The sequence below is a fragment of the Phaenicophaeus curvirostris genome, chromosome 7 (assembly GCF_032191515.1).
Source record: "Phaenicophaeus curvirostris isolate KB17595 chromosome 7, BPBGC_Pcur_1.0, whole genome shotgun sequence".
Classification (NCBI taxonomy): domain Eukaryota; kingdom Metazoa; phylum Chordata; class Aves; order Cuculiformes; family Cuculidae; genus Phaenicophaeus; species Phaenicophaeus curvirostris.
Genome location: NC_091398.1, coordinates 9,941,630 through 9,967,967, shown reverse-complemented (window position 1 = coordinate 9,967,967; position 26,338 = coordinate 9,941,630). Strand labels below are relative to the sequence as shown.

Here is a 26,338-nt window from a genome sequence, read left to right as displayed (position 1 = left end):
ATTTCAGAAACCAGAATTTATCAGCACAAGGAACTGCTAGTAGTGTGAGAGAATGTGCCATTCTCAGGAAGCTTGTTCGCAGAAATTTTACCTGACAAAAAGTCTTCCAAATGTCAAATTTAAAAGGAAAGCTGAAATGTCTTTTTTTTTTTGAATATTTGTTTTGAATATTTGTTTTGAATATTTTTATTAATAAATAAAAATTATTTATTTATTAATAAAAATTTTAATTAAAAGATTTTATTTTTGAGTATTTGTTTTGATATTTGTTTTAAATAGTGAGATAGAAGAAGAAATCAATTTCTCGGTTCAGTTTTGAACTGGCTTGTGTTGTTCAAAACATGCTCTTATGAGACTCTTCTGTATTGTCCAGGTTATGTACCAAGTGGAAGGATTTGTTGACAAAAATAATGATCTACTGTACCGTGACCTCTCCCAGGCCATGTGGAAGGCCAGTCACTCTCTTATCAAGGCTTTGTTCCCAGAAGGTAACCCGGCTAAGATCAATCTAAAGAGGCCACCTACAGCAGGTTCACAGTTCAAGGCTTCAGTTGCTACCCTGATGAAAAATCTTCAGACAAAAAATCCGAACTACATTAGGTAAATTACCCTGTGACAAAGCTTTGGCAAGTTTATACTTCGCAAAGTTAAAAAAAAAATTAGAAAATCTTGACATCCAGGGATAAACTCTTGAAGGGCATGAAGTGATAGATGAGGAGGAATGGCTTTCAGTTCGAGGGGGGAGGATTTAGATTAGAAGATAAGAAGAAATTCTTCACAACGAGGATGGTGAGGCACTGGCACAGGTTGCCCAGGGAAGCTGTGGCTGCCCCATCTCTGGAGGTGTCCAAGGCCAGGTTGGATGGGGCTTGGGCAGCCTGGTCTGGTGGGAGGTGTCCCTGCCCATGGCAGGGGGGTTGGAACCGGATGATCTTTAAGGCCCATTCCAACTCAAACCGATATGTGATGCTATGAATAATAGTTGTTGACGTGTACGATGCTGCAGACAAGCGTCACTGTCCATTTCCCTCTCCAGGTGCATCAAACCCAATGACAAAAAAGCTGCACACATTTTCAATGATGCCCTGGTGTGCCATCAGATCCGCTACCTTGGTCTTCTGGAGAACGTCCGGGTCAGAAGGGCAGGTTATGCATTCAGGCAAGCATATGAACCTTGCCTGGAAAGGTACAAAATGCTGTGTAAGGAGACATGGCCCCACTGGAGAGGGCCAGCCAGGTAGGAAAACATCAGTATCCTTAGCTGTCCTGTTCCAGTGATTGGAATAATTATCTTCCGCACTTACAAGTATTTGAAAAGTAGATTAAAAACTAAGCCAGTGTGGCTCAAATGTTTCACATGTGTGTTGTTCCTTAGCATCTTGTTGCAGATTTTGGATGAGTTCGTTCACTGGGAAAGCTATACTTTTTAGTAGGCTAAACATTACAGTTCCTTGGCAGAGGAGATGATTTTAGTAATGAACTCATCTACTAATGGAAAAGATTTTGCATGTGGGCAAGGAGAGCATGTTGGGTTTGCAATGTATTATGCCTGAAAGAAACAAGGGGGGAGAAAGAGACTGGAGTGGAATCAATATGACAAGGAAGTCCAGAATAATCGGAAGGACACTTATCTTTAATAACCATCTTTCAAAGTGTAGAAACACCCATTTCTTTGAAGACAGTCGTGCAGTCTTCCTCTCTCTCCTTTCAAGAATAATTTTGCTTAACAACTATGAGTTAATACATCTTGCAAATCAATTGTTTATATATGTAATTTTAAATTGCATAGTGTTCACATGTAATTTTACAGGTGATGTCTTGGGTAGGCAAATGATCTTCTCTTAATTCTTTTACGTGTGGCTACTAGTAGCATGATTAAAATGTCTTTCATAATCGATTAGTATCTCTAGCTACAATTTAAATCTTTAGGTTATCAAGACAGTGGTGGAAGTGCAGTATTGGTAACAAAGGCATTGTTGCAATCCTTATGAAGTTCTTTGCAATTCCTCTCCTGTTTTTATTGACATTTATAAAATGCAGTTGTTAAAGTGGAACTCTAGCATTTGTGAAACTCGTACTTTTGAGTGCCTTTCCTTTTTTCATTTTTTTTAAAGTAAAATCATTACAAATGTAATAGAAAATAAAAGCCTATTGCTGATGGTGTTAAATAAAATTTTCTCTTGTTTCATCAAATTATTCTTAATCTTTTCCACAATTATTCTTGTCTTTAGCTAAATAACCAGTAAGTAAATGTGTTAGATTTTCATTCTTATGTGAGGCACTATTTAAGACTTTAAAATATACTGTTATATACTTCCCATAAATTAATATATGAATATGTAAACTGAGAAGTTTTAGAGCTGGGGGTCATGTTTGTTGAGCTTGTTTACTCCTTATTAGGGCTGGAGTAGAGGTACTGTGTAATGAATTGGAAATCCCTGAAGAAGAATTTTCATTTGGTAGATCAAAGATATTCATCCGCAACCCAAGAACGGTAAGTTAAAGATGTCTTTCCCTGCAAAATCAAGCCATCTTTCACAAGGATAGCCTGTTACAAACTGCATAATTCAATAGCTGGTTGCTAAGGACTTTTCTAGATACAGCGCTTAAATATATTGCTGTGGAATATAGCATTAAAAAAGTCACTTTTTAATGTTGGTCCCATTAAAATTGGTGTAAGTAGGGACCCTGCAATAGCTGCCAGCTTGAATTTAATGTAACTTCTGTGCACTGATTTGTGGCAATGTATCTGCCACAAACCCTGTTGATGTATCTGCCAACAGGTCTGATGCTGAGTAAATCAAACTGTTTCTCAAGGTGGACTTGAGTAAAGGAGAGATTTCTCTTACACTAGCTGTGCTTATGTGGTTTTTTTATCTTTTCTCCTCCCATGCCGTTTTTCTTTCAATGACAAACAAAACCCTAAAAAACTCGGCACCCAGCTCTTCAAGCTAGAAGATCTGAGAAAGCAGAGGTTGGAGGACTTGGCTACTTTAATTGAGAAGATTTATAGAGGCTGGAAGTGCCGCACACGCTTTTTGTTAATGAAAAAAAGCCAGATTGTGATTGCTTCCTGGTACAGGAGATACGCAGTAAGATAATATCCTTACTAAATGGGGGATTCTTTTCATCATTCAATCTGTTTTTTCATATAAGTTAGATATGATATTTCATATAACCCTCATTTGATATTTTTCCTTGATATGCATGGAGAAATGTTGAAAGAATTAAATTTTATGTTAGTATTTAAATATGAAAAATGTGAATAAAAGAAAACTTACTTTCTAGAGACCACTATTAAGTATTTACTTTGTGCTTGTGCTTAAGTAGTTAAAATACTCACCAGAGTCCTTTAACTCTGGGAGAGCAGGATTTTGTGGGCCAGCTGGTAAGAAGCTTTTTCATTCAGCTCAAATGCTGTGCTGCCTGGCACTTACAGTGCTCCCAAACCATATGGTTAATGTGTAAAAAATGTTCAGTAATAGAAATGTGGAATTCAGTCATTCCTAAGGCTTTTTATATTTTTGCCTTATTTGGAACCTTTGCATTTGATACTCAAGAATGCTGCTTGGGAGGATCCCAGGGATTTATTTTAATTATAGCTCATAAGACTTATAGTTCAGTTGTTACTGATACAGTTCTAAAACAATTTCAAATCTGTTTGTAGACTGGGTATTCTGTGTCATGAGCTGAACAGTACTGTTTTATGACACTATCATGTCTTTTCATCAGTTAGTAAATAACATTGATTTATATAATAAAAAAAGATTTGTTGCTTTTAACTTTCAAAACAATTCTTAAAACATCTCAGCTGCATTTTGTTATTGGATGTGTATCAGGAAGATTGATAAAATATATAGCATGGAAAGAAAGCATCTTGTTAAACTGCAAGTTGCAGAATTGGCAGTCACTGTTTTTCACTTGATGACCACTTCTGTTTATCATCTTGAAGGCCATTAGTATTTGCTTCAGCTGAAAAAAGGGAGATTTAGATTAGATATTAGGAAGACATTTTTTACTGTGAGGGTGGTGAGGCACTCAAACTGGTTGCCCAGAGAAGTCATGGATGCCCCATCTCTGGAAGTGTTCAAGACCAGGTTGGATGTGGCTTTGAGGAACCAGACCCAGTGGAAGGTGTCCCTGCCAATGGCAGGGAGGTAGGAACTGGATGATCATTAGATTCCCTTCCAACCCAAACCATTCTATGGTTAGAGAAAAGTATGGATAGTGCAGAAAAAGTATGAAAAAATGCTTTTTCACAGTAAAAACTCTTTTCTCTGAACTTCTGTGATTGAATGTGCCTTTTCTACAAGCAGCAGCATTACAGAATCACATTGTGCCCATATGGCTTCATTATGATCTCATACAATCTTAATGAATTAAAAATGGAGTTACCACACTAGGTTGGCACAACATTTATTATAAAGTAATGAAAAAAAATACATGACCAAGTTCACATTATTGTTGGTTTCTTAACTGTGGACCTTTACAGGTCCAGCAGCAATTGCCTTAGAATGCAGAATGAAGTCATAGCGAGACTCTCAGAATTACTATGACAATAGAGTTAATTCCTCAGCCTCTTCATGTAGATGGAAGGCACCGTTCTGCTAACCCAACAGAACAGTTAGGCACTGTGATTTGGAAGGTTTCAGAAGGAATCCCTTGCATAAACAAAAATTTTTGACAACTCCTTGTGCTGGAGGCTTGACTTAAGGGTCTGCAGACAGTCGCCTGTCTGTTCCCTTGCAAGGCATGACGGATGTCAGTCATGGTATGAATGTGACATAGAGGGGAATCCTTCTGGCTTGCTCATGGAGATATTCACAGTAGTTGAGTGGGCCGAATATGAAGTCTCAAAGCCTTGTTGCAAAGTCTGTCAACTGTTATTCACTTAGTATTACACTGACCACTGGTCTACTAGAGAACTGGGCTTTTTAGAAGGAAAACACTTGGCTGTCCAGGAAATTTATTGTTTAAACTAACATACTTGGATAATATTCCAGTCTGTCACTCAGAAATCCATGGGTTTTCCTTTTTCCTGTTCCTAAATTATCATCAGCATTTGATATTATAAAGGGGCTGTAGATGATGGGAACAGCACAAGTCTGATGAAGAGATGGTGGAAAGCTTAGCCAACAAACCTGAGCATTTGTGATGGTTTGTATGCCAATCTGTTGGTAGGAGAGGCAAATAAAGCTGTTACTGTTAGTATTCAATCCATGTCACTTTTGTGCTGCTGACCATGAACTTAGTGTTTCTGTAAACAGAGAGTGACATTGTCCATGCAGCATTGTTGATGTGCTTTGTTTGCTCTCAAGTAGAACACAGAATCTACGCTCTGATCTGCTTGATCGGAAATTGTTCACTTTTTACATTTAGTGATTGTATCCTTAATCGTATTTTCAAATATTAGTAATAAAAATTTTATTATACAACATTTACAATTGCAATATTCTGTTCTAAGCATTGAATGTTTATTTTCAATACAGCAACAAAAAAAGTATCAGAAGACAAAGAGTTCAGCTGTTATAGTACAGTCCTACATCAGAGGATGGAAGGTGAGTTTCCTGTTACTGCTGGTGAGGAAAGGAACAGGTCAGAAAACACATCTCAAGTGAACTGAGCCTCCTGTCTTTCACACCTTCTGTTCATTGAGCTGTGTCTGTGCTGTAGCTCTTGTTAAACACTTGTGTTTGCCCTGGAGGTGGTGAGTTTGGGATATGTGTGTAACCTGGACTCTAAATCCATGCAAATGGTGCATGTGAAAGGCTGGGAACACAATAAACTAGGTTATCTTTGGGACATCTTCTGCCAGAGATTTTGGAGAGTTGCCCTCGTTACATGTGGTAGAATGTGAATGAGCAAGTCTGGTGTTCAGAACAAACCTAGGTACATATTTGGAAGAAATAAGTTGTGGTTGGCAGTTATTTTATTGTTAACAGGAATTTCAAAGAATGAAAAGAAATTGAAAGCAGGCTTAAAATGAAGAGTTTGGGTCACCTGGGCAGTACATTACTTGGGTTAAGTCTTCAATTCTGTGTGCTAAGCGGAGGAAGGAAAGCATGCTGTGCTCATCAGCTTGTACTGAACAAGTACTTTATGGCTGTTTGCTTGTCCTCTGCCTCAGTTTGCTACAATTTTGCTTCTTCATTGAGAGTTTTGTACTTCATGATGGAATAATCCTGCAGCCATAGTAGAGTCCTCAGGAGCAATGCTGTAAGAAGAGGTAAATACAAGGTTAACAGCTCACATGAAAGCAGCTACAGTGCTTAAAGCAACTACTGCTGTCCAGCTTCCGAAAAAATGTCCCTGGACTCCTGTGTTCTTTTATTAACCTTTGTCCACTTCACTAAACGTGGCTTCCTCCTCTGTTTAGGGAAGAGAGAACTGCCTTTAATTCTAGAATCCGTTTCCTTCCTGTCAGACATGGAAGGAAGGAGTTGCACTCACTAGCTATAGGTGTAAACCTTCTCTTGTCGAGAAGGTTTTAAAGATTGCCAGCAATGAGCTAGTATGATTCGATTTTACTGGGGCTTTTTTGATTTTTACTTTGTCTTTATTATTTTATTTAAACGAGTTAAAAATATCTGTTCAGCCTAACTGTTGATATGCTGTCTTTTTTCCCATGAGTGTTACTGGAATAAAACTGGGTAAATGCATGATTTCATCTTGTGTTATGGTTTTCTGTTTGTCATTGGAGAACATGCTCTTTTACAGTAGTACTGCCATGGATAAAAGCATAGTATTACAGCAACCTTAAGTGGGACCTGCAGCCAGGCAATTTACTTGTGATTGATTCTTTATTGCAGTCTAAATGGACAAGACATCCTGTGTGGAGGAAAAGTATTGTTGCTATTGTACAGACAGACATATAGATATCTTGGGTGATACAGCAGATATAGGAGAAAACTAGACATTGGTCTAAGAAAACGAGAAAATTAAGGTCCTTTGAACTTCCCTCACTTGTGCACAGAATCCTCCCTGGAACGGGAAATGTTAGTCTGTGTAGTATTTATCGATTTATTTGCATGAGGATTTGGAAACATTGATTTTGCCTAGATTTACAGGTTGCAATGCCTTAGTTTAAAATCATTAAGAAATTATAAGTATTTGAATAAAATTATGTTTTAAATTGTTTACAGGCTCGGAAACTTCTTCGGGAACTTAAGCATCAGAAGCGTTGTAATGAGGCTGCCACAACAATTGCTGCGTATTGGCACGGCACCCAGGTAAGAAAATGGCAACAAATTGTGCACATAATTGTCTCTACATAGAATGAGGAAGACCCTTCAGGATAAAGTTATCTGGGAATATTTTTGGTAGCTTAAACTACTGATTTTGTGTTTCTTTTTGCTGCTAACATGTTTTAGCTGGTGCAGTCTGGGAAGCTGGGACACGCTTTAATATTTGCTGTTTGTAGTGAATGGTTTCTTTCTTTCTTTCTTTCTTTCTTTCTTTCTTTCTTTCTTTCTTTCTTTCTTTCTTTCTTTCTTTCTTTCTTTCTTTCTTTCTTTCTTTCTTTCTTTCTTTCTTTCTTTCTTTCTTTCTTTCTTTCTTTCTTTCCTTCTTTCCTTCTTTCCTTCTTTCTTTCCTTCTTTCTTTCCTTCTTTCTTTCCTTCTTTCTTTCCTTCTTTCTTTCCTTCTTTCCTTCCTTCTTTCCTTCCTTCTTTCCTTCCTTCTTTCCTTCCTTCTTTCCTTCCTTCTTTCCTTCCTTCTTTCCTTCCTTCTTTCCTTCCTTCTTTCCTTCCTTCTTTCCTTCTTTCTTTCTTTCTCGCACCATTGGGAACTTGCAGTAACCTTTTCTCTCCTAAGCTTTTCTATATCCCATTTTCAAATGCATCACAGGCGCGAAGGGAACTGAGACGGCTGAAGGAGGAGGCTAGAAATAAACATGCTATTGCTGTTATTTGGGCTTACTGGCTTGGATATAAGGTACTTCATGCACATATCACGTGCCCCCTTCATTACCCAACAATATCAACATTTAAACAGTAGTAATGTGTCAATTAATGACTAATAACGATTGACTTCAAAACAGTAGAGCATGATCATTGATTCCTTCCATTTTCATTCAAGCCACGCTTAATACATCTGACGACGTTCTGTATGCCATTTTTTTGTAGAGTAGGAGATTCTTTGCATGGAGCCAAGTAGTCATTTGCACTAACAAAAGCCGTTAGACTGGATGAAAACCTACTAGACTGCAGTATTCTCAAATTACAAAATGCATTTAACTATGTGTAAATATGCAAAGCATGATTTGCAGAGGGGAGGAAAGGTTGGGGTGTTTTGATGTGTTTTCCCTCCCCCAACAAGTGCTTTCAGTGATACTGTATTACTGATACAATTGAGGTTTTCACCAGGCTGTATATTCTGCACTCTGGGCAGTTGGGAAGTTCTTTGAAAAGTTTGAAAAAACACAATTAAGTTTTACTAAATTTTAATTAGTTTAATTGGTTCTCCGGCTGTGATTTGAACCAGTGAGAAAATTTCAGTAAATACAAAGCATGGTTTTATGACCTGATCTTTTAGCAGAAAATGATGTTAGTTTGCAATTCTAAACTCACAGCCCCAGAAAAATCCCAGGAATTCCAGTATCAGCTGTTTGTTTTCAGATGCAAAGTCCCACTGAAAGATTCTTGCTTACCCTGAGCCTGCAGTTGTAAGTTATGTGTACGTTTGAAATGAGAGGCCAAAAATTTATTGGTTTCGATTAATAAATTCATAACTTAGGTGAAAACTGCATTAAGCAAATACTTTAGATTTATAACATCTTCCAGTTATTATTTAGGTGGAGGGGTGGTGGTGGGGTGTTGCTGAACACCTTGCCACCTAGATGGAGAAATGTACTCAAATTACATCTGGAGTATATATATCGTTCTGTGATTCTATAATGCTGAGTTTGACCTTTGGTATTTAGATATAAATCTATTAGATTTCTAATGAAATGGCAGCTCTGGGAATCCAAACAAACTTGTACAAAATTTGCCCCATGCTAGAGAGACTGCATCTTTTCAGTTCTGGCTTGGTATCTAGGTAGCTATGTAATTTGACAGACGCACTGTTTCCTCTATGTTTGTTTAAATGCAACACCTTGATAATTTATTTTATTTTTAACCAGAGTTCCTTTCACCAAAAAATTGCTCCGTACTGCAGAAGTGATATTTACCTTCCTAGGCTAAATATGGTCTCTAGAATTAAAAAGGACACATACAGAAAGCAGTGCAGTAGCGTTATGTGTGATAGAGATCCTCATTTAAATTTTTTGTAGATTTGGGTAATTTTTAACATGTTTTAGTAGTTATTTTTATAATTGGTTTACAGGAACTTAATGAAAATTCGTTTCCTTATTCCTTAAATATAAATAATCTAAATATAATAATATATGTTAAGTCTAAAGATAATGATCTAAGTTGAATTAAGATTAGAAAAAGAGTATCTCCTAAAAGATAAAACTTGCTATTGGTGTGATGTTTTATCTTTTCTTAAGAGAGTATTTAAGACAAAAGTTTTTGAATGTTATCTTCAGAAACTGCTTGCTTTTACCAAGGAAAAAAAAAGCTACAGACCTCAAGGACTCTGTTTCCTTCCTTTTCACAAGAGAGACAAATACTTAGCTTTTCAGAGTCCTTGTTTGTACAGTGCTGTATAGTAGGACCTTTTGTTCCAGGCAGATGAGTGAAAACGGATTCTTTATAAGAGCCTGGATCTAATGCAAATTAACCTTTCTAGATACATTGGGAAAATGTAACTGGCACAGGCTGGAACTGCTGTTGTGCAGCTTTCTTTGACAGCATATGACTTGATAACTGCAGATATATTGCTAGAGCTGCTGATCCTATAATACTGGAACTCTTCATCTTACTTGACTTTTATCATCAGATAACTGAATAACAAATGTACTGGCAGCTCTGAAAATGCAAGATTATGTTAAGTTGCCCACACGTGCCTTTGTGGTTAGAATACTTTGCAAATTATTTTCCTAAAATGGAGATGATTGATTAAATGTCAGTAGGTGCCCATCTCTTTGTACGTAAGGAAGGCGCTAGGTTTGAGGGATTTACCCCTTCATTCCATAAAGACAGATATAATTTGCCAGGCTGGAGAATTTCTTTTAAGTTCAGAAAGATCAAAATAAAAAAAATAGCCTCCAGAATAAATGCTGGCAGTACAGTGCCAGTAACTCATCATTACATACGGAGTTTCAGAGTTGATTCTGTTCTGCCCGGACACTTGGCAGTGGAAGAAGTTAGTAGATAGTGAGATTTTAGGAAGTCTTGATTTTCATATGCATCAATTTGATCACGCAACTGCAGGCAAAGTTCTCCATTAGAATCAAGTTACGAGATAGTTACCATGGATTGTGAGGTGTGCAGAGATGAGAAGATGGAAACACTGATAGCGAATAACAGGCCTGACAAAGTTTTTATCTGTACATGCCACTTAAGCAGCAGTGGAGGCTTTTTCCATCTCCTCTGTGGCTTCACACTGGTTCACACTGACACGTGTTGGATTTTAAAGGTTAAATGCTGTTCTTCCATCTTTCCATATCTTGATTGTGAGTTGGCTGTTGTGTTTGAGAGACGGCTTTTTCTGGTCGTTATGCTATCTGCATCGGGCTGTCTCTTTTGTTCACTATCTAAACCTTTTAGGCTCGAAGGGAATTGAAACGCTTGAAGGAGGAGGCTAGGCGTAAGCATGCTGTTGCAGTCATTTGGGCTTACTGGCTTGGATTGAAGGTACTTTCTCAAACACTCCTGTCTGTCAAAATGAACTTAATAAAGCGTGGCATCTTACTAACCCTTAAACAAGTGGTCATCTGGGCTCACTTGTAGGGATGATTTTTGCACAGAATTACTTTGCTTAATTTTGTCATGGAATTTACTGAAAAGTTCAAGAGCTGAAAATGCCTCACTTACAGCAATATTTAGGTATCAGTGGTTTTTGTCAACTCAGAAATTTCAGTTTCAAGTGAAAGACAAATGTCAGATTAAAGCTTCTGTATTATGGTTGTTGACTTACAAACCTGACCCACATTGGCAAAGAACCTGTCCAAAAAGATTACAAGATGTATTTTCTTATTGTGACCTCTGCTTGTTTGAATGGGAAGTTGGGTGGAGCTGTTTGACTCTCACTGCTGCTTATGTTAGACACCTGATCCTGGTGTCAAGGGCGTGGTGTACAGCTAATGATAATGCTGCTTCCACTGAGCCTTTTCATGGCATGGCATTGCATGTAGTTGGTGGCAGCCATGAAATCCCAGAAAAATAGAGACTTAGAGGAGTCCTGTTTTCTGCCCCTTGCTTTCAAATACTGGTTGGCAAAAGAAAACATATTTGTAATCTGGAAAAATGTAGTTCTGCTGTGTAAGTAGACTGTGAAAATAGTATCTTGAGAGTTTTCAGGTCTGTGACCAAGTGATTTACATTACACAGTTTTCAAACATAGTTTTACAGATGCAGTCCTGAAGAACTGCAGAAATCTGATTTGCTGATAGGAATGTTATAGACTACAGAGGTATAACAGGTATAATCTGCTTGATAATGCAGATTAAAACCCAGCTGTCATGTTCTCATACTTATTCTAAAAATGATGAAATGGGAAAAATAGTTACAAAACATGTAATTGTATATAATCTATGCATATTGTGTATATGAAAAATCCAGTGCAATATATGGAATGGAAGCCAGAGCTGGAAATACAAAAGAGCCATTTTAAGAAGTCATTCTGCAGATCAGAATCACACTTTAGGTATTCCTGCCAAAGTGGGTCTTTTTTTTACAGTTCTAAAATAAGAGTATGTCCCTCCTGAGAACTCAGAGGCTGTTTTATATCAAACAGCAGCATTTTAATGAAAACTGATGAATCCGAAGCCTTTAAGGCACATTACAGCCAGAATATGTTTCTGCCTGTAATGTGGTTTTTCAATGTATTTTTTAAATAACGTAAGCAGCACTTCTGTCTCACCTGAAGTGCACAGACTTCTCTGAATAAGAACATGGTCTATGATCCCAATATGTAATACACCTCTTACCATAGGCAATTCTTATTTGTCTGCTGGCAATGCATTTTCACCCATGATAGATGGAGGCAGAGATTTAAAGTTGATAAAAGTGATCAAGATTAAACCATTAATTGGGGGGCGGGTTATTGTATGATTTTAATAGCATTTATGGTACTTTCCATAGGCTTTTTGGGAATGGCTTGCACTTCTCAGTGCTTGCTTTGCAGCTTCCCTACAGCGCCAATAGGAAGTGTGCATGTATATTAGTCCCTTTGTTCCAAATTAATTTACACACCTTACAGTTCATGAAAAGTAATACAAAGCAATATCATTAAGGAGAGTCTATGAGAGTATGGTGAGATTTGGGATGATTGTGGTTGGAGTGGCTTTGAGTATGTTAATTTCCATGCCTGAATAATACATGAAGAATGTATTCTAATTATAGAGCACTAAACCTTATAGAACATCAGTGAATAGTAACTCCAGTCATTTTTCTTATAAAGTGAAGAGGAAAATATTTTGTGCTCTACTTGCATAGCATGAAGACAGCTGAGTGTTGTCCATTTAGTTGATGCATCTTAATGTGTAATTAGGGAAAACCCACTTATCTGTGGAATTCTGTCATAGAGAATGGTGATAGATTCTTCATTTCAAAATGTTGGCTTATCTTAAAATGCACAATGCTGAGTGTGGGGCAGAAGGCGCACTGGGATAAGCCAAGTGAACTTTTTTTTCCCTCTATGGGTTTCCCTTTATTTTCTGGTTACAGTGAACATGGCAAAACAGTGAGTTAGCTATAACCACTAAGTTTGCTCTGGGGTAAATTATGCAAACCCATGATGTTTTCATTGGGTTTTACTAAAAACTTCTCACAGGTGTGTTGCAGGCTGTGCCAAAGATTGCAAAAAGTTGGGGGATGTTTCAGCTAACTTGACACGAGCCTGGGCTTCATGTGAAAATGCAAACCCGTTGTGCTCACTTCTGAACTGGGTTTTCTGAGGGGGTGAATTTAGGCACTATACTAATTAGCACTGAGAGAAGTACCAAGGGCAAAACAAGTGCTCTGAAACTTGCACTTACAAGCATGCATAAAAAAATCAGTATCACCTGCAAAAATGATTCTCAATGATCACTTTTTGAACTTTTTTCCCCTTTTTTAAAAATAATTTGTAGGAGCAAATATCAAGCTTGCTGACATTATCTAATCTTTGTGTTGATTCTCTGCTCTTATCAAAGATTAGAATCTTATTTTCCTTTTGTAACGAAGAATGCTAATGTGAAAAGACATTCGTAAGTCTGCTCTGAAAAAAAAGTCACTTTTTTATTATAGTGAACTCTGTGTACTAAGAATCTTAAAGGAGAAAAATCAGAAACAGTTCATCAGTTAACTATGTAATTAATATCTGTTTAGTGCCATTTCAGACACAATAAAATATGTATTACTGATGATACTTCTTCCAGTCCAATTTTATGCAAAACCCTGTGAAAATGGATTAATGCTGTAAATTCAAGAATATTTGAATACTTTACCTTTTCAGAGAAAAGTATTTAAACTTTTCTGTTGAATTTGCAAGTGTCTGTACTCAGATTATCTGAGGTAACTTTCTGACCTCTGGGCCCACTGTACTCAGGAAGTTTTCATTTTTCAGGGAACACTTTGCATGTTTGTATGCTTTTTTAGTATTTTTTGCCATAGAGCTTTTTAAGAGAGTACCTGTGGAACCAAATTCATTCTTTCTATTCACTTTGAGGATTTGTTTAACTTTTCAGGTCCGTAGAGAGTACAGAAAATTCTTCAGAGCCAATGCTGGAAGAAAAATTTATGAATTTACCCTTCAGAGACTTGTATGTATAAACTGGATCAAAGCACATCTGCATTTTCTGCATCTCAAACTTTTGTTTTCTAGCCAAAGTGACAGCTGTATTATTGCCTTGGCAGTCTTTGGAAGGAAATGTCCAAGCTAAGCATGTGGAAAAATGACAGCTTAAATATTCTGATGTTGTAAAGAAAGGATAGTAGTAGTATTTTGAAAGTGTGGGAATGGCACTAACTAAGCATTTATCATGCTTGTATGATATCTAAATCTGCATTTCTTGGTATACCTGGCTTTTAAAATCCATTATCAGGTTTATTAAAGCTGAGAGTTGCAGTTTGGTATCTGTGCTTTTAATTGTAGAGCATCTGCTTTTCCTTGCTTGTTTCAATAACTCTGGTATTTAAACATTAACAAAACATCTTGCTTCAATTTTATCACAGATGCAAAAGTACTTCCTGGAAATCAAGAATAAGATGCCTTCTTTATCACCAATAGATAAAAACTGGCCAGTGAGGCCTTACCTTTTCTTGGATTCAACTCACAAGGAACTAAAGAGAATTTTCCATTTGTGGAGGGTAGGACACTTTCTGGTCCAGTCTGTGTGGGACTTCATCACATGGTTTTCAATAGTTTTGCGTGGTTCACGAATAGCCTATTTTTTCTTCCTGTTCAGACAGGGTATTTTATTTCTTCAGAAGAAGCATGTCTTTTGATCATTGTCTCTGGCCTACAAGGGGTATAACTGTCTTACTTACTCATTTTTGGGGCTAGGGAGGGAGGATTGCTTCCTGACATAAGCTTTGAACTTAACAGTAAAGCAGCATTCCTGTTGCCTCTTAATTGGTAGATTATAATATTTGTGTCCGTGGCCAGGACTGAGACTAGCACTTAGACCAACATTGGAAGTACTGGGTGGAATTTTTTACTTATGAACTGTGCTTAGCTGAAATTTGATTTGGATCTTTGGATGGAGAGAGCAGCAAGAGTGTCCATAAGTGCTGATGAGACATTTTACTGATCCTGTGGGCTACATTTACTGTGAATTGTCAAGGAACAGTCTGTCTTTCTGAGCCTGCAAAATTCATCCTCTCAGCCGTGTTTTGTTCTTTTTCTCTCCTTACATAAACTTCCACAGTCATAGAACTATATATATGTTTCTGTGAACCTTTTTCACACAGTCTACCCATGACTGGTGTCTGATAGATTAAGCTCAAGTTAAAATGCAACATGTTTAATAAGATGTTTTAGATATTGTTTTGGTCTAACTCAGAAGTACCTAGAATGAATGAGAAGAAAACCACCTCTGCTGTTTGTTACTGTGCTACAGTGGCATGCAGGATGGAGCTGAGTCACTTCAGAAATATACAAAGAATCTGCATCTTGAGCAATAAGCAAACATTAATTTGTGGTAATGCCGCTTCAGATCAGATTTGGAAGGGTAATTTTTTGTTTGTTTAACATATCATGTTTTGTAGTGTAAAAAGTACAGAGACCAGTTCACAGATCAGCAGAAGCTTATATATGAAGAAAAACTGGAGGCAAGTGAACTTTTCAAGGACAAGAAGGCTTTATATCCATCCAGGTAATGACTTATTCTGCTGGGCTTAAGAGTACAATGAATTCAGTATCCTTACCTAGGTTTAAGAAACTAGGCTTGATTTTGCTTTTTGTCTGAAGCAGGAAAGTGCATTTTACTTGTTTGACAATGTCACTCAATCATTTTACTTTATAATCCTGAAAATCCTCATTTTGCTTCTAACTTAGATGTTGTTGCAGCCCACTAAGCATTCCTGTCCAGAACCTATGATGTTTTGTTGTTCTAACCTCCCATGACCTGTTGACATCATAAAAGTTTGGAGAACTTGTAGAAAGGAGTAACTCTCACCCTTTCCCCTAGTTTCCATCATGCTGGTTCTTGCAACCAGTTAAATGCAGAGTGAACCAAAAGGCTGTCAGTGACACTGTCACTCCCAGATGAGGCTCAGCAGGAAGCTATCGTATCTTCAAACTTAGTACATTCAGCATAATGCTCTAATGTGAAGATCAGGTAATTTGACAGTTAGATACATTGGTATATATCATTTTGAAAGGATACTTTAAAGAAAAAAAAAAAAAGAAGTGCTTAGAAGTTTATTTCCATTTTACAATCTTTTTCTTTTTTTAATTGGAGATTTTTAAAAATGTGAAATCTCTGCAAATAATTTTTTGGTTTCTCATATTATTGAGGAGTTTAAAACTGAAAAGTTCTTGTTGTTGCTGTCTACAGAGCTAACAGTACTAGAAAAAGTGCAGTAGTATCTGGTTTAACTTAAGGAATGTACTTTTTTTTGCACGCAATAAAACTGACGAAGTAGAGATCTGATGTCCTTGAAAGAAGTTGAGTTGCACTTTTTAAGTCAATACAAGCTTAGAAATAATGTTTTTCTTCAAAATGAAAGTCTGGTCCATCTCTGGAGAGTTTTTTTTTAGAAGTCATAGTTTGAGCTGAGCAGGAACAAGGCACTGTAGAGCAAGAAATAAGGTTTAGTAGAGGGAGGAACAGGAATCTACAAGAGTCGATGAGGGCAGCTCTGCTTGGTTGTTTGTGTGTTTTATTGGGTTTGTTTTGTTTCATTTTTTTTAGTACGGCATTTCCCTTTTTTTCCTGTGATGGGCTCACTGTGTTTCTCTTCCTTCCCTTCAGCAGATCACTTTTTTAATTGTTCTATATCTTAGCTTGTGGTTTGTTCCTTGTTTGATTTGGGATGGTTTTTTATTCTGCTAGGAGTAGAGGAAGATGCTGCCTTTGGACTTTTCTAGGAGCAAGCAGGACTTTTTCCTTTGAGTCAGTGTACATCTGATCACTGTAGAGCTCCTTGGGAAGGAAGGAATTTTATTTATATCCCTGTTTTGGTGGTTTTTACACGAAGGCTGAACAATGAAATATTATGCAGCAAAGCACAGGTCTGATTTACTTTTATCTGAGACATTCTCAAGTCGTATACATGATAGTAACTTGTAAATTCAATTCAGTTTTATCTTGTAAGTCATCATTGCTTGATTAGGGACGAATTGCACAGGGAATTGACTGTATTGTTGACTATGGTTTCACAATGCTAATTAATAAAAACAAAAACACCAAAGCTCCAACATGGTAGAAATTTAGATTACTTTCCACACCCTGCATTCATTTAGAAACATTTCCATCTCTTTTTGTCTTGTATTCAGAGCTGGTTTGTTCCTGTTGGGTTTTTTTAATTGGCCATGGGGTGGAGGAAATTACAGTATAAAGTTTCCAATTAGTTAGTATGATAATGATTAAGAGGATATGGCTAATTTTCTTTGTGCAATATAGTTATTTAAGAACAGAGTGGGACTTGTGAGTACTAAGGTGCCAGTAACTTTCCTTTTCTCTCCCATCTCCCTTTGTGCAGAGGTGCAAATACTAAGGTAGTGCTATTCCACATAATATATTGGTTCCTCTTGGGCTCTAGTCTCGGTAAAGCTTTGCCTTTAGTACTTTGACTGTAATTTAATAACTGATTAGTTAGAGTAACTTCCAAACAAAGCAAGTGGCAGCTGCACTCACCAGTTCTTAACTGATAGCAAAGCTCTTACAGTATAACCTTGAAGTTGATAAAGATGAGGTGATTCGCAAGCACAACAAATCTTGCCAAAGAGCTGGTACACATTTGAAAAATGACAGCAGATCTTGAAGGCAAGTTCTTCTCTCTTCAGAGTCTGTCACTCTGAAATACTGTGGAAGAGCAGAGGCATTGGTCCTACTGAAGTTTTATTTCCTCTGTTTTCACAGAGACTATTGAGTGATCTTAGATCAGAATTGATTGCATACACAGGGATGTTCTTGTGTCTTATACCCATAGCAATTTGGCCCATTTAATTGGAAAATGTTTTCAGAGCAGGGAAAAAAATCCTATTACTATCTTTGGTGATAGATTTCTCTGTTCACCATCACTGTGCTGTTAATGTGTACAAGATTCTGTGTCTAATGCACACACCATTTCTTACCTCTCCTCATTCCTTCCTTCCCCTTGGATAAAGTGCTGGGAAATAAATCCACGCTACTCGGTAGCAATTCGCAAGTTATTTTCAGCTGACATAGTATGCCTGTATTGCACAGATTAATGCCACCACCACCACACTGGGTGAATAGTGGTGCTGACCTGAAGAGTCCTGGGGTAGAGCTCAGGGCACTGCACTTCGTCTCAGCAGGATGGAGGACAATTTTGCTGCATAAATGAACACCATGTTAAAAGCCCTGTTTGCCTCAAGTTATGTATTGTTCTAGTTATTCTTTGGACAATCACAAAATAGTTTGCAATGCTGCTGTTTAAAACAGGTAGAAATTGTGAGTAGGAGTTTCTGGCTTGTTTAGAGTATCTTTTTGCTAAAAATGAAGCAGCAAATGATTTTCCCTGGCAGAGAATTTATTCAAGCTTTAAGGAAGCTTCTGGCAGCATAGAGTCTTTGGAAATGGTATTTGGTGCATCTCCTAGCTCCACGAAGCCTGAAGCAGAAAAAGGCTGTTTCAGGAGGTTTGCTTCTTCCCTATGATTCATATTTAACTTGTGTTTCTCTTGATTTTTGTTGGGCAGTGTTGGGCAGCCGTTCCAAGGGGCTTACTTGGAAATCAGCAAGAACCCGAAGTACAGAAAACTTAAAGATGCTGTGGATGAAAAGATCATTATTGCAGAAGTTGTGAATAAGATCAATAGAGCTAATGGGAAGGTAATAAAATGGAATTCCTTCATCCAGAAGGGTCTATTATTCTTGTTACAAATAAACTGAGAGGGAGACTTAATTTCTGCCACTTAATAGTATGGGTTTTAAAAAATGTCCTTTTTTCTAAGGGCAAGACTGATAATGTTGGATCTATGTAAACTGGTGGTTTAAAACACCTGTTTTCGGTTTACATAAAGATTACTAAAAGCTTGTTTGGTTTTGTAGTTTTCAACAACTTTTCCAAACAAAAATGGCATCTTATCCTCTGGAAACAGACTGTATTGATTCACAACTAAATGTAGCCTCTGTACCAACTTTAGATCTTCTGTTTGCCAATGGAAGAAAATAAGCATTAAGAGTATTGTTCTTTTCAAGTATTTAGAAAAATTAACCTTTCAAGGTTCACACTGTCATTCAAGCTCCTTATTACCACAGTTTATTATGTTTTAAAATTTTAAAATTTTGAGTGACATATTCTGCTAGCTTTGCCTGTCTTCTGATTGATATCAGAATGAAGAGACAAGGTTCTTGTGTCATTTGAATAAAGCTGTTAAATATGCTGGGTACTTTTTTATTCTGCCAACACAGAACTTGTTTTGCATTTAAATGATACTTATTAAAACAGCAACTATTATCCTTCCTTAGTAAATGTAATTGTTTTCACCATAACTGTCTAAATATTAGAAATAGTAGATCTCAACTTCTCAGATGTAGATGCCATTTATGAATTTGTAGGAGTGAAATTAGGTTGCCTGTTGTGGATGCCAAGTTAATTTTCTGGTTTAGAAGAAACTAATTAAATTAAGACGATATCTTTCCTGTACTTACATAGGCTACAGCTCTCAAGATTAAAAAAAAAAAGAGCTATGCTTCCATGGGCTTAAGGTAGCTACTTCATAATTATAACAGTTGATTTTATTATTGAAAATTTTACAGGAGAATTTTACAACTGTATGTAGATTCAGTTTTCATTTATCTTAGTCATTATTTTCTAAGGTGAATTTAAGAGCCACATTCATGCTTTAAGAATATTTTTCATTTGAAAATATGAATGCATATCCTCCTAAAGAATAATTCCAATAGATAAAGGGAGAGGAACATAACACTGAAAGTATCTATATGATTTGTATTGTTCTGCAACACAGAATTGGTGATTAATAATAGTAAATAATGAGGCTGAGTCCTGAATTAGCTGTCACTGAAAAGGTAAGTTGGTTTTCCTGGGGGCTGACAGAGCATTAGAAATGAGGTTATCTTGTTTTTTAGTTTCTGAATTTGGTAATTATAAGCTAGTAACTAAAGGAAGTGTTTATATCTAAGAATATATGCCAAAATGAGCTAAGCTTCTCAATCTATAATCAAACATATAAATAAATTTGAGCTGATTTTAACTGATCTGCAGCTTTTACTGAACATCAAATGTTTGTGTTTACTAATGTGGGCCAAGCTGATTAACTCTATGAAATGCTTGTAGTCTTAGTAGGTGCTCAGTAAGATCAGTTCTCTCTTTGTGTAGATAATGGTTTGCGTTCTTATATTTTCACAGGCCACATCCAGGATTTTCCTGTTAACCAAAAATAATGTTCTTCTTGCGGATCAAAAATCTGGGACTATCAAGTCAGAGGTTCCGCTGGGAGATGTTACCAAAGTATCCATGAGCTCCCAGAATGATGGCTTCTTCGCAGTACACCTCAAGGAGGTTGGTTACCACTTTACGATACAATAGTATGACTGTTTTGCATGCAGTGATATAAAAATGGTTTATTAATTATCTTGTGGTATTAAATTGTAGCGGTTAACCTGTAGGTTTAGAAGTTTGTTGAAATTTACCATATCTGTAAAAAACTTTGGTTTAAAATTATTGAAGCCAAATGAGAACAGTTAGTGCATTATGAACCATCATTGTGAAAATCAGACTTCATCTGTCAGCGTAGGCTCTTCAGGACTGGAGTTTTCCATTTGCAATACGGGCCTTTAATCTTGTTTGGATACCTTGTGGCAGTGTTTTCCTTTTTAGCTACTCATATAATTCTTCCTGACACACTAGCAGAATATTTCTCTAGTCTTTATGGGATACTGAGAAATCCACATTATGGCACCCCACTGATTTGGTTGCTCCATTCTAAAGAACTTAGTTGAGTGCTGTATTTGCTTTACTGCACTGTCACCATCGCTGTGCTGAAATCATTAGTGTTTGTATTCTATCTTGGATTTCAAGAACATCCTATATAGTGTCTTTTTATACTACCTTTATCATAATACTGGTGCTGGTAACTGGTTTCTGTTTTCTGAACATATTGTGAGCTTGCTGCAGTGTAGCCAAAAGAATAATACAGGAACTCTACAGTTTTATGGGACAAATGAATCTGACCCTCCTTTAGAGTCAGAAGAGGGTTTTAACTTTCTCAACAGGTTTGTAGTTTATTTGAGAGTGAATTGTATTTTGATCCTGTACACTGCACTGCATTCCTACCTAAAGTACAAGACAAAAGACTGTCATTTCATTGCACTGTGAACAGAATACTCCTTGTAAAACCTCCTGCTTGGCTGGTATTTAATATTTTTCTTGTTATAGGTTTTGGTAGTCCTAATGACTTTCCTTTCTGTTTCAGGGTTCAGAAGCAGCTAGTAAAGGAGATTTCCTGCTCAGCAGTGATCACCTTATTGAAATGGCCACTAAACTTTACCGCACTACTCTCAGCCAAACCAAACAGAAGCTTAACATTGAGATATCTGATGAGTATGTTTCTTGTTTGCTTAAAAGTACATTTCCTTCAGTGCAACGTGCTAAAAAGTCAAGTATCTAATGTTAGAAAAATAAAAACACTGTTGTGCAACTAATATTTATTTTGTCTTGACAGAATACTTGTAAATAAGGATCCAATTTTCAGTGTGTACTTATTCCTAGTATTCATTTTGACTCTTCTTTCCTTGAAAATCATTGTATTTACATTAGATAAAATTTTTTCTTAAGGTTGTTTCAAACAGGGCTATGAAGCAGAATAGAAATCATTAAGGGATACTACATTTGAGAGAATCATTTTGCATGTGGCTGAAAAGTTCACATATGCCTAAGAGATGTTTATCAGCTCATCAGAGTGAAGAGCAGATGCCCAGTTCTAGTGAAAACAACCAAAACTGAATTAAAAGATCTTCCTCAAACACACATAATGGTGCTAGTAATGTAGGTCTATAAAGCTCTACCTCCTTTTCTGAGAAGGTGAAAAACTATTTCTAAAATTCCTGATGATGGTGTTTAAAGCACCTGATGTTGTTTTCAGGTTTTTGATTGTTAAAAAGCTTTGTTTGATAAAAACCTTGCATCTCACATTAGTATTTCTTTCAGCTTGATGCAGTTTCTTATTCTGGTGTTAAGTAAGGACTGCACTTGCATTATTTGTAGCTAGGGAATAAAAATGTTAGTGTATGCATGTGTCTATGTGTGAATTCCTAAAGCTTGCTGAGGAAGAGTCTCTTACTTAGTCCACCACTGTTGTACACTCTGTTGTGTGAAGTGCTCCCTGATTTCAGTTGTGCTGATTTGGTGGGCTTATTCAATTAGAATAAAGAAGAAAATTTGGAACCATTTAGCAATACTGAACTAAAATTTCTGTAGGCAAAAATTGAACATTTTATCTGGATGCACCGCTCTGCTTGTTTTCTAGAGTCATGATGGTGAGTGCAGTTTGTATCTGTTCAGATTTGAGAGTTTATTTAAAGGCTAATCTTGCTCTTCCCTTAAAAATTACATTGGCTATTTTCCTTTGTTCCACTACGAGTTGTGCTTTAATTTGCTCAAGGATGCATGGTTTTAGCCTCTAAAAGATTGTGGCTGTCCCCACTAAGTTTCTGTAATGCTGGCTACAAAGGAATAAACCACTAAGACAAAGTTTAAACACTTGTCTGGCCTGCCTGCCTAGGTCTGGAAAACAGTATGCTTTCTGGGAGTCTTGCATTTGGACTGTGGTTTTGTTTCTTGTCTTGCACATTAAAAATGTTCAAGCGTGTATTGCTATTGAGTTTATCCAGACTAAATAATTTCAAGTTGTTTGCTTCCTTTTTAGCAGTTCCATCTCTGTCGATGGTGAAGCAGTACTCTTGCCTCTCTGCTAGGGTTTAGATACAAGCAGAACTAGGAACTGAGGTGAAAATGTGGCCTTACTTTGACTACTGTACATTACTTTTTGGGAAGAGAGCTTATATAAGTAAAAATGCTGTTTATCTAGGGATATGTCTAGTAAGAGACGTGCCATTTATATGTAGAGTATTAGAACAGTGGGTCTAGGGAAATGCAGCGTTGGTGACAAGAGATGATGGCTGTAAGACCTACTTGTGTTTTGCAGATGCTTGCATGGCTGGAAGTGCCATAAAAGTTAATTTTCAGTGTCTGGGTTGTGCAGCAGGAAAGCAGGACTGAAGGGCAGCTTGGTGCGGGAGGGGCCATTTCCTCCCCTGAGCTCTCCCATCAGCTTGATTTGTGGTTTCCGGCTGTAGAACAAATTCTTTAAAGTTTTTGGCCTCCACTGGAGGACTTCTTAAAGATGCTAAGAGGGAAAATCTGCTGTATTACAAAGGACTTTTTAGGTCAGCAACTACTGCATGTGAGCCAAAAGGCAGTACTGCTCTGTTTATTGCTTTTAATCTTGCTATACAGATCAGTGAGAAGTTTAAGTCTCCACAGGAGCCTAGGTGGGTCCAGTTTTTTTCAAAAGCATTTCTCCGTATTCAGTGAAATTTCTCTTCCAGTAAAAAGTGAAAAGTCAAATACAGGTTAATTTATCCTGGACTGTAGGATATATGTAAGTGTGGAGACTGCTGCAAATGAAGTGAATTTTCCCATTTGCTGGCAGGGTGCTGTAATGGCTAACTGAGTAGAAATATAAGAGCTACTAAAATACTAGAGCTATGAAATTAAGAGTAGATTAGAAAAAAAAGTGCTCCTGGTGTTGCTATAGAAGCATTTATCTTCCCCCATGAAAATGGAGAAGTCCTTTTGGACTGATGGTGAAACAGTTGGAAATAGCCCTTGCTCTGCAGTTCTGGTACATTAGAAATTCTATTTCAAACTGCTTTCTTTCTAAAGGTATAGCAAACTAATTATTGTAAAAGATCCGGAGTTACAGGCAGAATGCAATAATAAGAGATACTATTTGAAGGAGACTCAAGCTTTACCATAACCTATGGCTTATTATTTTATTCCCTGACTCTTATTAATAGTATATACCTGAAAGTGACTTCTCTTGGAGTGGTGCTTAGAACCAAACAGAAGACTTCTGCTCCTCATGTTTGGGGGTTTTTTTCCACCTTTAACTGAAACGTATCTTATTCCTTGTCCTAGGTTTCTTGTCCAGTTCAGACAAGACAAAGTGTGTGTGAAGTTCATACAAGGCAGCCAGAAAAATGGCAACATCCCAACTTGCAAGCGAAAAAACAATCGACTTCTTGAAGTGGCTGTGCCTTAACTGCAGCTGGTGACTCCCTTTCATGGACTTGTTTCTTTGTAATAGTGCAATTTTATCTGCTTGGTTTTGCTGGTTTTATCCCTTTCTGTCGCTGTTAATGGCTAATAGCTTTAGAAACCCTTGGCAAACACTTGACCAATTGACTTTTTAATCTTATTATTCATGCCAGAGTTTTAACCCTCAAAATGCAGATTTTTACCCAGTGAAGCATTTTTACTGGCTGGCATGTATCTGTCATACATGAATCATTCTCTTTGTTTAGCGGTCATATTTTAGTGCAGCATACCGTAAACCCACATATTAATGGTAAATTACTCATATTTCTTAGTCTAGAGATCTGCTTCACAGTAATCATGAATGGCCTTGATGCTTGATGGCCACATGTGCCCAGTGTCTTTTCATACTGCCTGTTCTGGTGTTCTGACGGGCTCCTTCCATGCCACTGCCAGATGAAGGGAGACTGGCAGAAAAAAGACCGACACACTAACTCCTGTAGTTAACACTAGAACCTATGTAACTTGATCTTTACTCAGTACAGCACAGGAACATCTAATTCTTCAAAACAGAAAGAATACATGATTATACAAGCATCTATATGCATAATTGTATAGTTAAAAAAAGCAGACATTTTGAAACAATATTTTTCATCAGGTCAGATTTTTTTAATTACTTTATACAGTAGAAATCAGTAAAATTAAAGAAGCTTGATTCTTTCACAAAATAATTCAGTTCATGGCATGTTTTCTGATCTGCTTTTTTTTTTTCTTTTAAATTATCAGTTAAGATTAGAGCCTGAAAAATGCCATAGTATTCATAACAGAAGAAACTGCTAGGTGTTTAAGCAGTTAGTTATAAAGTGAAGGGTTTGGGCCTTTCTGTTAGATATTGGCATGTACAATGTGCAATAAACCATACATGACGTTTTGTGAAAAAATATTTATAGTACATTTCTGTGTGCAAGAAAGAGGATTGGTGCAGACTGCATAGACAGTGTAGGGGTTTAAAATTTGTGTTGTTAATTTGCAGGTTTTTAAAGTGTACACTACAGTTGTCGATATGGGAAGAATACTTAGAATTAAAAAAAATCCTTAATTTGGGGGTCTGTATATAAATTGATATTACAGTAATACAACTGTTCTAGTTCTGTACTGTTTGGCACTCCTATGTTATAACCATATTTTTGTACTCCAAACTATTTTATATAACTTGTGTGCCTGATGTAAATGCATGCACAGAAAATACAATCAAGAGCTGCATTATAAACTTTCAGTGTAACTGATTGCAATCGTGAAGGAGAGATGCATTTTTAGATACAAGTAGCTGCTCAAGTGAAGGGTTTATTGGATGTGACTGTTTGATTTTTTTGATTCAAGGACAGTATTTTTGCAGTCTGATATAGGACAGAATAAGACCCTGGGTATCTGATGTGCAGTGCTGGAAGTCCAAGCATGAATAAAGGAAAGATAAAGAAAAGTTCAGAGTCTTGTTGCTCTCCTGGTGGTAAAGTTATGTAGCACTCACGGCCATGAAGGCTGCTTTGGGTAATTTAACCTTAACGCTGGCTCTCTGCATTAAAATGGCATTTTGCTACAATAGATATTCTAATGCTAATTGTTATTGGTCTGAAAAAAACAGCTGGTTTGGGTTATACCACACATTGCTTTTCGATTAAAGTAAATTATTTTGCTATAACCTGGGTGCAAGACAATTGTTTAAACTGGTTGCTTAATGTTGCTATTAAAAGTCCATGCACATAACCTAGAAAGGTGGGAGTAATCGAAAGATGTGTCTTCCAAACTATGACCAAAAGTTGCCTCTTCCTTATCGTCTTAGTTTGAACCCTTCTTTTAATAATTGGTTAATATTGGTTTAATTAATAGGTTAATTGTTTAGTAAAATTTCACTCATTTTATGTGTGTTGTAATTAGAGATGCTTACAAAGGAAATTGTACTATCAATTTATGATGCAAAATTAGGATACTTCAAATTATTCCATTGCCTTAAGAAGACAGCAGATAATAACATGGTATTTTAAACTCCTAAATCCTATATTAGAACTGCTGCTTGTCAAAGATGAGAGGGTTTGTAAAACTGTTCAGTATCTTGAAAACCTTACCGTAAAAACCACAAGGGCTAATTAATTCAAAATTAATATAAAAGTAAAGAAAGCAAACCTTTGATGTCTGATGTAATCCTCTCATTGCCTGCAGGTAGGAAATGGGAGAGTTTAGATTAAGTGCATCTGGATATTTGGCCCATGAAATTAGGGTATTACAGGATAATATTAGGAGATCTGATCCATCCAATGCAGATGTGATACACATCTCTTATTT

The 26,338-nt window shown here is 36.8% G+C and overlaps 1 protein-coding gene across 3 annotated transcripts in view; it reads left to right on the top strand.

The window, feature by feature from the left end:
- The window catches only part of MYO1B (myosin IB), a 97,395-nt gene extending 71,698 nt beyond the window's left edge, over nucleotides 1–25,697 (top strand). Inside the window, exons 16-30 of one of the 3 annotated variants that reach the window (XM_069860737.1) lie at nucleotides 374–600; nucleotides 1,037–1,237; nucleotides 2,401–2,494; nucleotides 2,943–3,092; nucleotides 5,490–5,558; nucleotides 7,143–7,229; nucleotides 7,846–7,932; nucleotides 10,653–10,739; nucleotides 13,775–13,849; nucleotides 14,262–14,396; nucleotides 15,297–15,403; nucleotides 18,417–18,549; nucleotides 20,090–20,242; nucleotides 21,156–21,283; nucleotides 23,882–25,697. In XM_069860737.1, the coding sequence (XP_069716838.1) occupies nucleotides 374–600; nucleotides 1,037–1,237; nucleotides 2,401–2,494; nucleotides 2,943–3,092; nucleotides 5,490–5,558; nucleotides 7,143–7,229; nucleotides 7,846–7,932; nucleotides 10,653–10,739; nucleotides 13,775–13,849; nucleotides 14,262–14,396; nucleotides 15,297–15,403; nucleotides 18,417–18,549; nucleotides 20,090–20,242; nucleotides 21,156–21,283; nucleotides 23,882–24,005 (1,857 nt within the window). In that variant the 3' untranslated portion in view covers nucleotides 24,006–25,697. The remainder of the gene's footprint in view (nucleotides 1–373; nucleotides 601–1,036; nucleotides 1,238–2,400; nucleotides 2,495–2,942; nucleotides 3,093–5,489; nucleotides 5,559–7,142; nucleotides 7,230–7,845; nucleotides 7,933–10,652; nucleotides 10,740–13,774; nucleotides 13,850–14,261; nucleotides 14,397–15,296; nucleotides 15,404–18,416; nucleotides 18,550–20,089; nucleotides 20,243–21,155; nucleotides 21,284–23,881) is intronic. The other 2 variants (XM_069860738.1, XM_069860739.1) reach the window with 2 other exon arrangements.
- The last annotated feature ends 641 nt before the right edge of the window (nucleotides 25,698–26,338 follow it).